Source organism: Hyperoodon ampullatus (genome assembly GCF_949752795.1).
Source record: "Hyperoodon ampullatus genome assembly, chromosome: 13".
Classification (NCBI taxonomy): Eukaryota; Metazoa; Chordata; class Mammalia; order Artiodactyla; family Ziphiidae; genus Hyperoodon; species Hyperoodon ampullatus.
In genome coordinates this window covers 35,642,374-35,657,828 of record NC_136926.1, presented here as the reverse complement: position 1 = coordinate 35,657,828, position 15,455 = coordinate 35,642,374, and the positions used below count along the sequence as shown (strand labels likewise).

The following is a 15,455-nucleotide window of genomic DNA, read 5'->3' as shown; positions in this document are numbered from 1 at the left end:
TTCATTGCTGCACGTGGGCTTTCTCTAGTTGCGGCGAGCGGGGGCTACTCTTCGTTGCGGTGCATGGGCTTCTCATTGCGGTGGCTTCTCTTGTTGCGGAGCATGGGCTCTAGGTGCGCGAGCTTCAGTAGTTGTGGCATGCAGGCTCAGTAGTTGTGGCTCGAGGGCTCTAGAGCGCAGGCTCAGTAGTTGTGGCACACGGGCTTAGTTGCTCTGCAGCATGTGGGATCTTCCCTGACCAGGGATGGAACCCCTGTCCCCTGCACTGGCAGGCAGATTCTTAACCACTGCGCCACCAGGGAAGTCCCTTAATTTACATTCTAAATGGAACAGCACAGGACACCCTCCCAGGCCTTGCTCACTTCCTTCTTTGATAGGCTTGTCAGATTTAGCAAACACTACAGACACTACAGATAATTCTGTCGTATAAGTAGGTCCCATGCAATATTTGGGATATACTTACACTACAGAAGTATTCACTATTGATCTGAAATTCCGATGTAACTGGCAACCTGGATTTAATCTGGATTTTTATTGTTTGAACTCTGAAAACCCTCAGAGCAGCTGGGAAGGGTCTTAGGAAGGTCAGAATAGCGTATTTGGGGTGAAGAGCACAGTACAAAGAGTAAGTAAATTGTCTCTTAAAGGATGAAACACAAATGCCTCTTAGTTGATCTGAAAACAGCCATTCTGGAGTCCTTGTCACTTTACCCCCAACACTGCTCCCTGCAGGGGTGGTGGAGGTGGAGGTGAGCCAGTAGCCCTTTTCCTTCCCTCGGCCCTTCTGGGCAAGGATCTGCATTTTGCACGTTTAAGGAGTAACTGCAGCACAGAAGAGTAGCTGGCAGTTGATGAGGCCGCTATACAGAGAACGGACCAGACACGGAAGAGGACTGGCGGGGGGAGTTGGAAGTAGGGTCAGGGAAACAAGGAAACACCGAAGACACAGTGGGGAGCTAGAGGCACAGGCAGACCTTCAAGCCACACTTAGTGCACAAATGTAAACACACATAAATATGCCCGTGAATGAATTAAAAAATGTGTTCATTTTCTGAATCAACCTTATTTAACTTATTAACCTTGTCTGGGCTGTTCTTGCGAAATTTCCTAGTGAGCAAGAATGCACACCCCTCATCTCTGGTGGGAGACAGCCAGCCAGGGCCAGAGCTGTTGGGCTCTGGAGGGGCTGCTGAGCCAGGGTAACGTCTAGAAGCATCTTTCCCCTAATCCTGAGACCCCAATTTGCATTGGTCCAGAAGGAATGCCTATTGTTTCACCTCTAATGGTTATTTGCAAATTCTATCTCAACCCCATCTTTCTAGTTAGTAGGATTTTAATTCAGGTTTGAGAACCTATTAATTATCAAGCCTGCAAAAGTTCTAGGCTGAATGATAATTACATTTGAGGCACCTAGAACAAAAACTGAATAATACAATAGTCTAGCACAGACTCTTCCTTCTAATTAATTCATCATTATTTATCTTGACTCTTGGTTTGATGATCTTTTTGTAGAATTAGTCTTTATTGGAGTAATGCTGAATTCCATCAAAGTTAAGACTAGTTAACTATGGAGGGGAATTTCTTCTTGGACCCAAATATTATTTTAAAAAAAAGCACCCCAGAACCCAAAAAACACATGTACACTGTCACACAATCCATGGCTATGTTCCTATGTAGGTCCAGTGTCATGGAAACCAGTTAAGCTCTTCTGTGCCTCTCTGACTAAAATCAGATCAAAAGACAGTGTAGCAGCATAAACCTGAATTCAGTTTAGAGGGAAAAGGAGGTTCTATAGGCGTATAGTTAGGAGGTTTTAAAATGATGAAATAAATCTGCCTTCTGTTATAAGAAAAGAAAACTCATAAAGTGTGCAATCAATATTACTGCATCATCCGTTTCTTATTTTCTCACAGTGGTACTTCAGGTCTTTTGGGAGAGTCATTTTGTGGATATCTTGGAATTTAAAAAGCTTTCCAACTCTGTGATGCTCAACAGTCAGGGTGTCTGATTCCTGGAGGGGTCACACCCCTAAAAGTCAGGGCCTGATGATGGAGAGTAGGAGTTGGGTGGGGTGAGTGTGCTGGTCCTAGGATGTTGTGTGGGCGTTTTGGGGAGATCTTCCCCCTGTGCCATCCCTCTTGGTCCCACAGTTGCAGTCTCCTCTGTTGATACCAGAGATGGAGATGGAGGAAGAAGGGGGTGCGTGGATGTGGCCGGAGGAGGCTGGGGATAGAGGCGGGCAGGGAAGCAGAGGCGCTGCCTCGAGGGCTGTGGGTGGGGTTTGGTGAAGGGTGACCGTGTGATAACAGCGAGGGGACCACGTGCAGTGTCTGGGGGCAGTCGTGCCGCCCCCTGGGCGCGGGGCCAGCTCTGCCCACTCACCCGTGCTGCTCTGGATGGTCCTCACGGTGGTGGTGGTACGCGGCGGGGAGGAAGACCTCAGCGACACGCACTCGTCGTCCTGCGAGCAGCCCTTCTCGATGGCGCGCACGTAGCTGTGGCTCCGCATGCGGAAGCAGCCGGGCATCGGCAGGTCCAGGGCCTCCACTGCCTGTGACTCCAGCTCGCTGAACACCGACTCGCACACCGACTCGAACTGCCCGTTCACCTCCATCTCGCTCACCTGCGGGCGAGACGGGGACCGTAACACCGCGCTGCTCCGGGGGAGAAGCCACCTCGCCCTCGGAGCATCTCCAAACTGCATCCCCCAGAAGAACGCCCCGTCCGCTTGCAGTAAACTCCAGCATTTCCTCTACCTGACAGACTATAGTAGAATGGTATCTAGTTTATGATCCCAAATAGTCAATTAAATTCTAAAGAAAAAGAACTTTGTTTTTAGAATGCAAGGAAGCGTGGTGTAGGGAAATCTTACATCAGGGCACGCCAAGGTGCTAATTCTTCCTTATTTATAAATGCAAACCTAGGGGCCAATTTTATAGGCCTACGGTCAGAGTTCATATATTTCAATGAGGCTGTAATTTTAGCACAAACGTTTTAGAAACTAGTATTTTTATTGTGCCTTTGGAAGTGACTAGTTCGTCAAATAATTTGCATCGACTGAAACTTAATTTAGTGCAAAGTATAAAAATAGGCCATGTATTTTCTGGCAAGATACCCACATCATGCACAAAAATAGACCAAACCCAGATGTCAAAATCTTGAAAGGCACTGTTGAGATTTTCAAGCTATCTACATACTATTTAAAGAAGGTTTCACTCTTCTCTATAAAAGCTGATATGGTCCACAAATTGTTTATAAATGTGTTTTAAAATTCTTCCAAATGAGGTCTTCCCTTTTCGAAGAATCAGTTTTTATTATTATATTCCTCTGTACATAATTTACATTGGATTTGAGCACCACCTTAAAAAAAAAAAAAAAAAAGCCAGACCAGGTGCTTCTGTTAATTTCTCACTTTGCAGCTGATTTGATAGAGGTGTGGCAGCATTCTTCAAAGTTCTGCTACCTTCTAGAACTTCGTATGTCAAATTTCCTTGATATCAAATTCATGAGTAATTGAAAATTTAACAGATTAAACTGTAATTAAGCTTAGAGCATATACTGAAAATGATGGCAATTTTTGCCTGTCTTCATTTTGTGTTATGTGAAGATGCAATCCAATAATGGCTAATTTCTTTAAACTTCAATTACCTTAAGGCATATCAAGTGGAAAAGAGACATACATTTCTTAATAATAATTCTTTACAGTTTATTTTTTTATTTTTATTTTATTTTATTTTTTTTGAGGTATGCGGGCCTCTCACTATTGTGGCCTCTCCCGTTGCAGAGCACAGGCTCCGGACGCGCAGGCTCAGTGGCCATGGCTCACGGGCCTAGCCTCTCCCCAGCATGTGGGATCTTCCCGGACCGGGGCACGAACCCGTGTCCCCTGCATCGGCAGGCGGACTCTCAACCACTGTGCCACCAGGGAAGCCCATCTTTACAATTTAAAATAGTATTTTCATATACGTTATCTAATTTGATTTAAAATCCCTGCACATTTTCAAGGCTAATAATTATATATGTCCATATTTTAAAATTATATATATAATATATACTTGTTTTTAGGAGATAGTTGGAGGTGCATTTAGCGGTAAAGGGACATGATATTTGCAACTAGTTGTCAAATATAGAGAGAGTGAGCAAATGAGCCAAAATTTTAATAATCAATGAATATGAATCTGGGTCAGTGATGTACAGGAGGTCTTTGTATTTCACATGTGACTCTTGTCAGTTTGGAATGATTTCAAAGTAAAAAGTAAAACAAACTATATATATATTTATTATTATTAATAGATTTTCCTCTATTAATCAAACATCACAAAGAAATAGTAAAGTATCTATCCCTATCAAGGTAACGACAATTAAACCTGAATGATTACCTTTCAGAGGGTATTAGTGCCCCCTACCCTATTTTTCATAAAAAATGAATCATAAAGTAAATATATTGAATAATTCTGCATCCTGTTTTTTTCCACTTAAACTTCTATTTTATACTTATATTCTTAATAGGATTCTCCTTCTTTATTCTCTTTTTTAATATAAATTTATTAATATATTTCTTTATTTTTGGCTGTGTTGGGTCTGCGTTGCTGTGCGCAGGCTTTCTCTTGTTGTGTTAAGCGGGGGCTACTCTTCATTGGGGTGCACGGGCTTCTTATTGCTGTGGCTTCTTTGGTTGAGTGTGGGCTCTAGGCGCATGGGCTTCAGTAGTTGTGTCTCGTGGGCTCTAGAGCGCAGGCTCAGTAGTTGTGGTGCACGGGCTTAGTTGCTCCGCGGCAAGTGGGATCTTCCCCGACCAGGGCTTGAACCTGTGTCCTCTGCATTGGCAGACGGATTCTTAACCACTGCACCACCAGGGAAGCCCCTTCATTCTCTTTTAACTTTTTGTTTTTATTATATACAGATACAGAAAACCATGCAAAATAAATGCATAGGTTATGAATTATAATAAAGCCAACACCCTTGTACCTAGTACTCAGATCAAGGAACAGAATTTTCTCAGGCACCTAGAAGCCCCTCCATAGACCCCATCCTACCCATAGACCCCATCCTACCCACAGCCCCCACCCTCCCTCCAAAAGTAACTACTACTCTGAGTTTTATTGCAAGCACTGCTTTGAATTTATGTTTTTTTCACCTAAGTGTGCATCCCTAGTCTCTACAGTTTGGTCTTACCCATTTTAAAAATTTATGATATCTTTTAATTCACTTTTAATATTCAGGCCTCCCTCCACCCATTTTTAACAAATATTACAATTTATCTATTGAAGCACCGGGGGCGTTTGACCTGGAAAGTTTCCCAGAGTCTGGATTTGCTGATTTCCTGCACACGGAAGATTTAGCATGTTCCACTGTCCTTCGTGTTTCCTGAAATTTGAAAGTTGGATCCAGAGGCTTGATCAGACTCAGGTTCAATCTCTTTGGCAAGACTAGAGGTCATGTGTCATGGGCTCTCTCATCAGGAAGCACATTATGTCTGGTTATCTCTCTTTTTATGCTGTTGGGAGTCATTGATGCTCAGTGCCTAGATCCATTAGTTCATTGGGGGTTGCAAAATGGTGATATTCTTGGTTCTACCAACTTTTATAGTCACTAGTTGGAATTTTTTTAAAATAAAGAAATGCTTCGTCTCATATTATTTGGTTAGTAGGTTCAGTTCACACAGTTACGGCAGATGTTTGATCTTTTCCCTTTTATTTACTAGTTAAAAAAAATATATATTATTTACTTATTTGGCCGCGTCAGGTCTTAGTTGCAGTGTGGGCTCTTTGTTGCGGTGTGTGGGCTCTCTAGTTGTCCTGCAGCATATGGGATCTTAGTTCCCCGATCAGGGATCGAACCTGCATCCCCTGCATTGGAAGGCGGATTCTTAACCACTGGACCACCAGGGAAGGTCCCTATTTACTAATTTTTTTTTTTTTTTTTGCGGTACGCGGGCCTCTCACTGTTGTGGCCTCTCCCGTTGAGGAGCACAGGCTCCGGACGCGCAGGCTCAGCGGCCATGGCTCACGGGCCCAGCCGCTCCGCGGCATGTGGGATCTTCCCGGACCGGGGCACGAACTCGTGTCCCCTGCATCGGCAGGCGGACTCTCAACCACTGCGCCACCAGGGAAGCCCTTTACTAATTTTTAAGATAATAAATTTGTTCTCTTGTATCTACTAAACATGACCAATTAATTTTTAAAAGTATCAAAATGGACTCATAGATTTAAAAGTATTTGACGGTTTCAAATCCACTTCTATTTTCATTCTTACTTAACTCATCTGTCCCATCTGTGGCCAGTGGGAACCTCTTAGGTTGGCTGCTGGGTCCTTTTGACATGAGACCAGTGGTCTTTGATAACTTCCTTTGTATCTGGTATGACAAGTTATTCAAAATTTATCTTGCATCTTTCCTGCCCAGTCCTGAAATTAGTATTTTTCCAGAAAGTCTTTTTTCTTTTAGTGGTAAATGGTATCACAAGAACACAGTTTGGGTACCAGGAAGCTTCACTGTCATTGCTACAGGGTTGGTCATTCTTCCTAGGCCTTTCAGTGGACAGAGAACTAGGTTATGAATACATCTAATTCAAATTCACACTGCAGTGTTTTTATGTAACTTCTTCTATGTTATATTTATATGTATATCTTTATCACAAATTAAAAATCCTGATTTTCAGGGACACAGAAGATGATAGAATTGAGATATACTACAATGATTCATTTGCTTTCTTCCACAATATGTACACAACAGCCTCAGAATAGCATACTAATACCACCTGCCCAACCATTACTGAAAACAGTTCACAATTCTTTGTTTTTTTTTGCATCTGCTGTCTGTATTATTCCCTCATTTAAAAATAGTTGTGCTAGATTGACATTATCAGAGCATATAACATACACATTCGCTCCCACTGTAGCTCTCATTAGTCTTAGTTTTACAAATAACTATATATTTAATGCTTGCCACTACTTTTTTCATATAAAAAGATGATTCTTTATCCAACTTAGACACAAATATAGGTCAAATAGTTCTAGATGGCTTATAAAGACAAAGAGCAGACCCCTGACCCACCCAGCCCACCCCCAATTCTCCCTCCCCAGAGGCAACCATTTTCAATTCTTCCAGTTGGATTTTATGGTGTTTGCATCCATATTGCAGAACACCTGCTTATGTGAATCTCTTGATATGTTCATAGACCTCTTGGTTTCCTTCCTGCCCTTGAAGCATCCTTCTTGGAGCCTCCTATCCTACTGCAGTCTATGGCTGCCAAGCCCATTGCTGTCCTGGGATCTCTCTTCCCTATCATTCCAGGGGTGCCCTTTATTATCTAGCCTGTGGTGGAGCCCCTGTTCCCTCTTCCTTATTTTATTCCCTCCTTTTGGTGGAGCACATCTTCCAGTGCTTTCTTGGGAAGGCGCCACCTCACATTGATGGAAATGTCTGTACCCCACCTCCACTGTTAAGGGAGAGCATGCTTGCATTTAGAATTCTAGCTGTATCCCTTCTTCCTTCAGATGTTTCCAGGCTTTGCTCCTTGTCTCTTAGCCTCCATGTGTGCTAGAGATTGAGCAAGTAGATGCCTTTCTCATTCCTGAGCCTTTCCATGTGAGCTGGTTTGCCCCATCCCTTTTAGGTACCAAATGATCTAATGTTTCACCATGGCATTCTCTGTGTGGATCTTTCTGCATCCATTTTTCTGGGTACTGTGTGGGCCCTCTCAACCTGCAGATTCATGTCTTTCAGTTCCGGGACCATTTATGGGACCATTATTTCATTAGTAATTGCCTTCCTTCTGTTTTCTCTTTTCTTTCCGAAACTCCTAGTGTTCATTGTTGGAATCCAAGAACAAGAAACATGAAGAAAAATACAGTGATACATCATAATTTCCAAAACCAAACTGGAGGACTTACACTTCCTGATCTCAAAACTAACTACAAAGCTAGAATAATCAAAACAGTTTGGCACTGACATAGGACAGACATACAGACCAATGGAACAGAATGGAGAGTCCAGAAATAAAGTCATGCATCTATTTGCCACTAGTTCTTACATTTGGTCTTTTGGGTTGTCTAAAGCTCACTGTCTGGTAGATGCCTCAGGATGGGCTCATGGAAACAGTATTCCCTGCATTCATCCATGCTTTTAATAGTGTGCCCATGCTTTCTATAGTTGAAAGTCAGTTTTTCTGGATATAAAATCTTTGGGTCACATTTTCCCCCTTGTCTATAATAACATAGTACTCAATTTTATTTTGGCATAAACTATTGTTATTACAGAGTCTGATGATAATTTAATTTTTGTTCTTTCTTAAGTCACTTGCTTTTTTTGTCTAGAAGTCCAAAGGGGGTGTGGTGGGTTTTTTTTTTTTTTTAATTCTTCAAAATTCTGTAATTTTACTAGACTGTGTCTTGGTATTTATTGTTTTGGGTCAGTTTCTCAGGTACATGGTATATTCTTTTGAATCTTTTTATTTCAGGGATGTTTTCTTTAATGTTTTATTATTTGTTCTGGTCCTTTGCTTTGATTATCTTCTTCAGAGACTTCTATTATCTCTATGGTCAATCTTTGCCTATCTTCCATATTTATCAATTTCTCTTGAACCCTTTTTAACTCTTCTTTTTTTTCTTGATTTAAAAACTCTTCCTCCTTTTCAGGTTCTATTTTTCTCAGTGTATGAAATGTCTCATCCACTTGCTCCTCTATTCCCTCAGTCTAAGCTTCATTTCTGAAATGATTTTTCTTTTACTTCTAATTCTTTCCTGAGTTCTGTGACATCATTTTTAAGTTTTTGAAAATTCAGATATATCTTTTCCTCCCATGTCTTATGTCATTTTCTTAATGTTTTTTAGCTTATTTTGAAAGAGTGTGTTACAGTTTTGATCTATTTTGTGGGTGTGTCTTTCTGGCATGCTTTCATTTCTGTAGGAATATTATTCTGCTCCTTATTCTCTTTTCTTTATTATAGTAACTTTGTGATTTAAAGTGGATAGTTTTTTGTTCCTCATTTCGCAGTTAAATTAATTTTTCTGACCTTGAGAGGGTGATACATTCAGGATTTTCCCCTTGAATTTTCCACAGGGCTTCCTCTTCTATTGTTTTAGCATCATGTTGCTTTCCAAGATTTCCTGATTCTCTTGTTCCTTCCCCCAACTTTTACCTGAACCTTCTCTTTTCTTCTTTGCTATTGTCTCTATCTTGCTCGTATTTGATTCTATTCCCAACTGTTTCTTCTCAGAACTGGGCCCTCTTCTTGAAGGAAAAACTGGTTGGTTGGTTTCCAGTATATACATAGGCTCAGATTTCCCCAACCTCTCCTGATTTTACTGCAGGCCCCTTGAACTTACCTGCTCTTAGAGAAGGCAAATCCTTCCCAGTTTCAGCTGCTATTCTCAAATACATACCCCACCCCTCCAAACTACCTGCTGCTGGTTTCTTTCTGCTTTACTCACATCCATCAAGAAAGTCATTGTTTTCCTCTGTGTTCTCCAGCACAGATGTGGATGCAACACAGGCTTATGGCTACTGGTGGTTTGTTCCTATCTACTTACATTTTGGGTTCATGGAATATCTTGTCATCTGATTTTGTTGTAAATGTTGTCCATGAATTTTTAGTCTTTCTATCTAGTTGCTCTGTCTGCTTTTATACAGAGACTCAGGGAGATTCAGACACTAAGCCACCACCTCCATGATATTGTATAGTATGATTGGACCATAATTTATTTAACCACTGCTTTGTGGATGATGATTCAAGTATGTCCTTGGAGGCCATGCTATGACCAACTTCCTTGTTTGTTTATCTTTATATTCTGGTACTTTCATTTCTGTATTATAAAGTTCCACAAGTGGGATTCCTGTGCCAAAAGATTTATTTTACCTTTTGTAGATTTTACCATGTTACTTTCAAAAACAACTGTAGCAACTCATCCCAAATAGCAAGTAAGTCAGAGCTCATTTCTCAACATGGTCACCAGTACTGGGTATTAGCTGTTTTTGCTGCCTGATAGGTCGAGTGATATTGTGCTATTTCAGTTTGTCTTTACCAGCCTGCTAGTGTATAGGAACATCTTTTCCTATATTTATTGGACTTGGTACTTTTTTCCCTTTTGATTTGCTATTTCATAAGCTTTGCCCCAAATTCTTTTAGATTGTTTATCTTTTCATACTAATTGGTAGAAACACTTTAGGCAACTGGAACATTAAGCTTTTTTCTTGATGTGTTTAAATATTCCCCCTGTCAATTTTAACTTTAAGATGTCTTTTGCTACACAGAAATATTTGATTTTTAGTTAGATTAGATGTCTATCTTTTATTTTATGTTTTCTATAATTCTTATTAAAAGTTATAATTCTCGCCATAATATCATACACATATTCCCCTAATTTAAAATTTTTTGTCACTTTGTGTTAGTGCTCAGATTTTAAATTCATTTGGGTTTATTTTCTATATGGAAAGAAGGAGTAGTTTAATGCTCTTTCTACGATATCATGGGCAATTCACTTGAATTCTCTGAGCCTCATTTTCCTAATCTTTAAAATGCGTATAATAATACCAACCTCATAGGGATGCTTTAAGGATAAAAAATGAAACATACAAGTGCACATTTCAAGGCACATGGTAGGCACTCGATAAATACTAGATATTATTTTGTGAGATAGTGTAGTGGGAAGAATGAGACCAGTTACTCTTATTCTCTAAGACTGAGTTTCATAAATTAAAAAAATGACCTTTCTTATAGTTGCTATGAAATTAATGAGACAATATGCAAAGCTTATAGCTTATATCAGGTAAGCAATACTTGGTAACTATTCTATTATTCTCATTTTCATTATTACTACTACTGTTATTGGCATTATTATTGCCACCCATACCCCAATTCCAGCAGACATTGGAGAAACTTACCATTTAGGAGTCAGGACACCTGGGTTTTCTAGGTTCTGTCACTAGCTGGGTGCTAACAGATGCTTAATTTATTTGAGTTTCCATTTCTTTGTATATATAAAGTGAAGGGATGATCTAGGTCAAAAGTCACAGCTAAACTGCTGGTATTACTACCAAGCACAATAACTGCCTATTACATTCGTGTTTTAAAAATGATGTGGGACTTCCCTGGTGGTGCAATGGTTAAGAGTCTGCCTGCCACTGCAGGGGACACGGGTTCAATCCCTGGTCTGGGAGTTGCCGTGGAGCAACTAAGCCCATGCGCCACAACTACTGAGCCTGCACTCTAGAGCCCACGAGCCACAACTACTGAAGTCCGTGTACCCTATGGCCCATGTGCTGCAACTACTGAAGCCTGCTCTCCGAGAGCCCGTGCTCCTCAACAAGAAAAGCCACCATGATGAGAAGCCTGCGCACCGCAACGAAGAGTAGCCCCTGCTCGCTGCAACTAGAGAAAGCCCGAGCACAGCAATAAACACCCAACGTGGCCAAAAAACTATTAAAAAATAAATAAATATGATGGAGTCCCTCTTAAAAAAAATAAGAAAATGATGTGGAAACTCAACACGTTACTGGACAAAATATGTCTGTGAGCTTCTAGTTTACGATTCCAGATGAAGATATTTGAGATTTGGACTTGAAATAAATTGAGATGTAAATTAAACTAATTTGGAAATGACAGTTATTATACCAAATATTTTTTTAAATGTGACTTTCTATAATTCTTTCTTCTCAAGTCTTACTTTAAAAGCCCCTGTTTTATTAGATGTATATATAGTAAAAAAAAATAGAAAGGTTATAAACATATAAAAAGGTGTTCAGCTTTTCTCTATCATCCAAGCACAGTCTGTTTTTAGGAATGTTTCATTTCTGTTAAGGTATGAATGGCAGAAACAAACAATTTAGTTATTCTAGACCAATTTCTTGGCTTACAACATTTTACTTTGATCTTTCTAGTAGCCTTTGATGAATAATATATCAATAATATATCAGGTTTTAAGGAGGGATAGGATATAATGTACTTAAATTCTATACTACTAGAGCTGCTACTAAAGATCTATAAGAGAGAATATCTCCAACATCACAAAAACCAACTACTTTTTTTTTTTTTTAATTTTATTTATTTATTTTTGGCTGTGTTGGGTCTTCATTTCTGTATGAGGGTTTTCTCTAGTTTTGGCAAGCGGGGGCCACTCTTCATTGCGGTGCGCGGGCCTCTCACTGTTTTGGCCTCTCCCGTTGCGGAGCACAGGCTCCAGACACGCAGGCTCAGTAGTTGTGGCTCAAGGGCCTAGTTGCTCTGTGGCATGTGGGATCTTCCCAGACCAGGGCTCGAACCCATGTCCCCTGCATTAGCAGGCAGATTCTCAACCACTGCGCCACCAGGGAAGCCCCCAACTACTTTTTGAAAAGCCTAGAGTATGTATGGTAGGATTGCTTTGAAGAAGAAACCATTCCCTTTGAATAATGACAACGTTGGGACTGCGATAGAAAGTTTGAAATTATCCTTCACAATACTCTATTACTTGAAAATTGAATATGGAACTAGAAAAATGGTGTGTCAGTAGGAATCCATTTAGGATGGCTCTGCTTTCTGTATTTTACTTAAGGCGAAATGATCACGCCACTGAATTGCAGACTTGACCCACCCCTGCATCAAGGCCCACATGTGCCTCTTCAGTGATTTGTTGATACTTTACTAAGTTGTCACCAGGAAGTGACACTGTCTCAAGGAAGGTCAGATCTACAGAGTAGGGACTAAAAGCAGGCAGCTGTGTAGATGCATGTCCTGATGGGGAAGTGACCTGATCTCCTGTTTTAACCATGTAAAATTATGAAAGCAGTAAGTGTGTATAAACATTTTCCAATGAAATATTCTAAACCCACCGAAGTATTCTGCAGGTATGACACCTGGGATTTGTAGACTATTTTGCAATTCTGGAAGGCTATGTGAGCATGAGCCTGTCCAGAATAAAGATAAGCTTAAAGACGTTTTAAATATTATATTGTTTACTGTGAAAATAGTAAGAACAAGGCAAGTCCAAATTTCACCAAATGAGGCGCCAAATATTTACCTAAGAGTTGGGATAGTGGGTATCACTGGACAGCAGTACCTAGCACAAATAGGTATGCATACTCTTGGAGATTACATTTATTTATTCATTCATTCATTCATTTTTGCATCCTGCTCTGTGCGGCATGGGGGATCTTAGTTCCCTGAACAGGGATTGAACCCTGGCCCCCGGCAGTGGAAGTGCAGAGTCCTAACCACTGGACCGCCAGGGAATTCCATTTGGAGATTACTTTAAAGTAAGGAAATGTACAGTAGGAAAATACTGGAATCCAGTATGTCAGCTTTCCCTGACTCCTGCCCTACCCTGCTTTTGGAGCCTTGCTGTGGTCCCTGCCTTTGCTTTTCAAGAATCCATTTAGAGCAGGGAGCTCTATTTTGATGGTAGGGCCAAAATGAGAGCAGTGGTCCTATTTCGGGGTCTCACTCTAACAGATCAGAGATGCTTCAGTGCTTAGTCTATCACCACCATCAGCATTACCACCTTCACCATCACCACTACCACCACCATTACCACCAACTCTACCACCACCATCATTATCACTTCACCACCATCTCCACCACTATCCTCACCACTACCACCAGCAGCAGCAGCAGCAGCAGCATCACTAGACCACTACCATCACCAGCAGCAGCAGCACCGGCAGTAGTAGTAATGCTCACCTTGAGGATCACAGTGTCTTTCAAACTAGCTTCTCTGCCTCTAGCCTCTTTCTCATCCTCTCCAATCTTTCCTACATTTTTTTTGCTAGATTAATTATCCTCCACCAAAGTTCTGATCATATCTTTTGCCTGCTTAAAAGCTAAAGTTTTAATTAATCTTCAATCAGTCCCATTCCTAATGAATAAAGCCCAGTCCCCTGGGCCCTGCATGGAAGGCCATGTACAAAAAATGTCCCCAGGACAAAATTCAGAACAGATTTCCCATTGCTATAAGTATTCTGAGCTCTAACTACACTTGAGAATTCATTATTCTTTGAATATGCTTTAGGCCAGCATTTTCAAAGTTCAGATATATACTACATTAATAAATACTTCTTTATTAATGTATTGCTTTATTAGAATCACTTGGAATATTTGTTAAAATGCATATTCCTAGACCCTATGCCTAGAAGCTCTCTCTTTAGAATCCTGGGTACTGAACACCTTTTACTCATTCAATTTGGGATCTTGGTGACAATTTTTTGACCACAAAGAAAGTCCCATTTAACTTCTGGTTACTTACATATCTTACAATGTGTTTATAAGAACTAATATTATGAAAATATGAAGCAGTTGGCACAGTGCCTGACCCAATAAATGTGGCTCTTATGGTTAATTCTTGCTCTACCTACCTCAGAGTGTTTTTTTTAAAAAAATTAATTAATTAATTAATTTTTAGCTGCACTGGGTCTTCGTTGCTGTGCGTGGGCTTCTCATTGTGGTGGCTTCTCTTGTTGCAGAGCACGGGCTCCAGGCGCGAGGACTTAAGTAGTTGTGGCTCACTGGCTTCAGGAGTTGAGGCACATGGGCTCAGTAGTTGTGGCTCGCTGGCTTCAGTAGTTGTGGCATGTGGGCTCAGTAGTTGTGGCTTGTGGGCTCTAGAGCAGAGGTTCAGTAGTTGTGGCGTATGGGCTTAGTTGCTTCACAGCATGTGGGATCTTCCTGGACCAGGGATCGAACATGTGTCCCCTGCATTGGCAGGCAGATTCTTAATCACTGCGCCTCCAGGGAAGCCCATACCTCAGAGTGTTTTTGTTCAAGTAAATAACGTTTGTTATTTACAGCACTTTTGCGTTTTTTGTATGCTCTCCATTAGATTGTAAACTTGGGGAGCAGGAATTAGGCATTATTCACCATTGACTAGCTGGCAAAATCTGGCCCAGTGTTTTGCTCACTGCATATGAGGTGAGTTAATAGTATGGTGCTTAGTTTTAAAAATTGTGATATAAATTAAAATTCAGAGCTCCTAAACATTATTTCAAAAAATACCCTTTTTCTTTTGTCCTCCCAGAGGAAGCCCTGGAGCCACCTCCTGCTCACCTGGTGGCCCCTGAAAGCTGCAGGGTCAGGCCCTCCAGGAGTCCTAGGTTCAACCCTCCCTTGGTTTGGGCAGCCTAACCCTCTCCCACATTCTCTGAGACCATCAGTGGGAGCCATCAAGAAACTTCAGCTGAATATTTTGGATGCAACATTAAGTCACCTTTACTGAGTCTTCATCCCTAGTTCTGGGTACCAGTTCTTAGAAGTGGGCTTGTGTCTTATAACCAAGATGCAATATTCACCTAGGATCCAGTTGGGGTTAAATAGATCGTATCTCATTTCCCGTGCCTGGGTCCCTGTCTTGATTGCCTGCTTAATACTTTTATGATTTGACACTGCCTTGGTTTTGCCAATGATGTCTACCCTGTCCTTCTATCCTTCAAACATCTTTACAACCGAAGCCTCATCCAACAACTCCTTAATGACTAATTTGTTGGTGCC

At 41.0% G+C, this 15,455-nt stretch overlaps 1 protein-coding gene across 16 annotated transcripts in view; it reads right to left on the bottom strand.

Moving 5' to 3' along the window:
- Positions 1-15,455, bottom strand: part of DLGAP1 (DLG associated protein 1) — a gene marked incomplete at both ends in the record, with an annotated part of 320,951 nt that overhangs the window by 161,730 nt on the left and 143,766 nt on the right. For all 16 annotated transcript variants that reach the window (XM_079717234.1, XM_079717233.1, XM_079717225.1 and 13 more), the window contains one exon: positions 2,383-2,623. In XM_079717234.1, the coding sequence (XP_079573360.1) occupies positions 2,383-2,623 (241 nt within the window). The remainder of the gene's footprint in view (positions 1-2,382; positions 2,624-15,455) is intronic.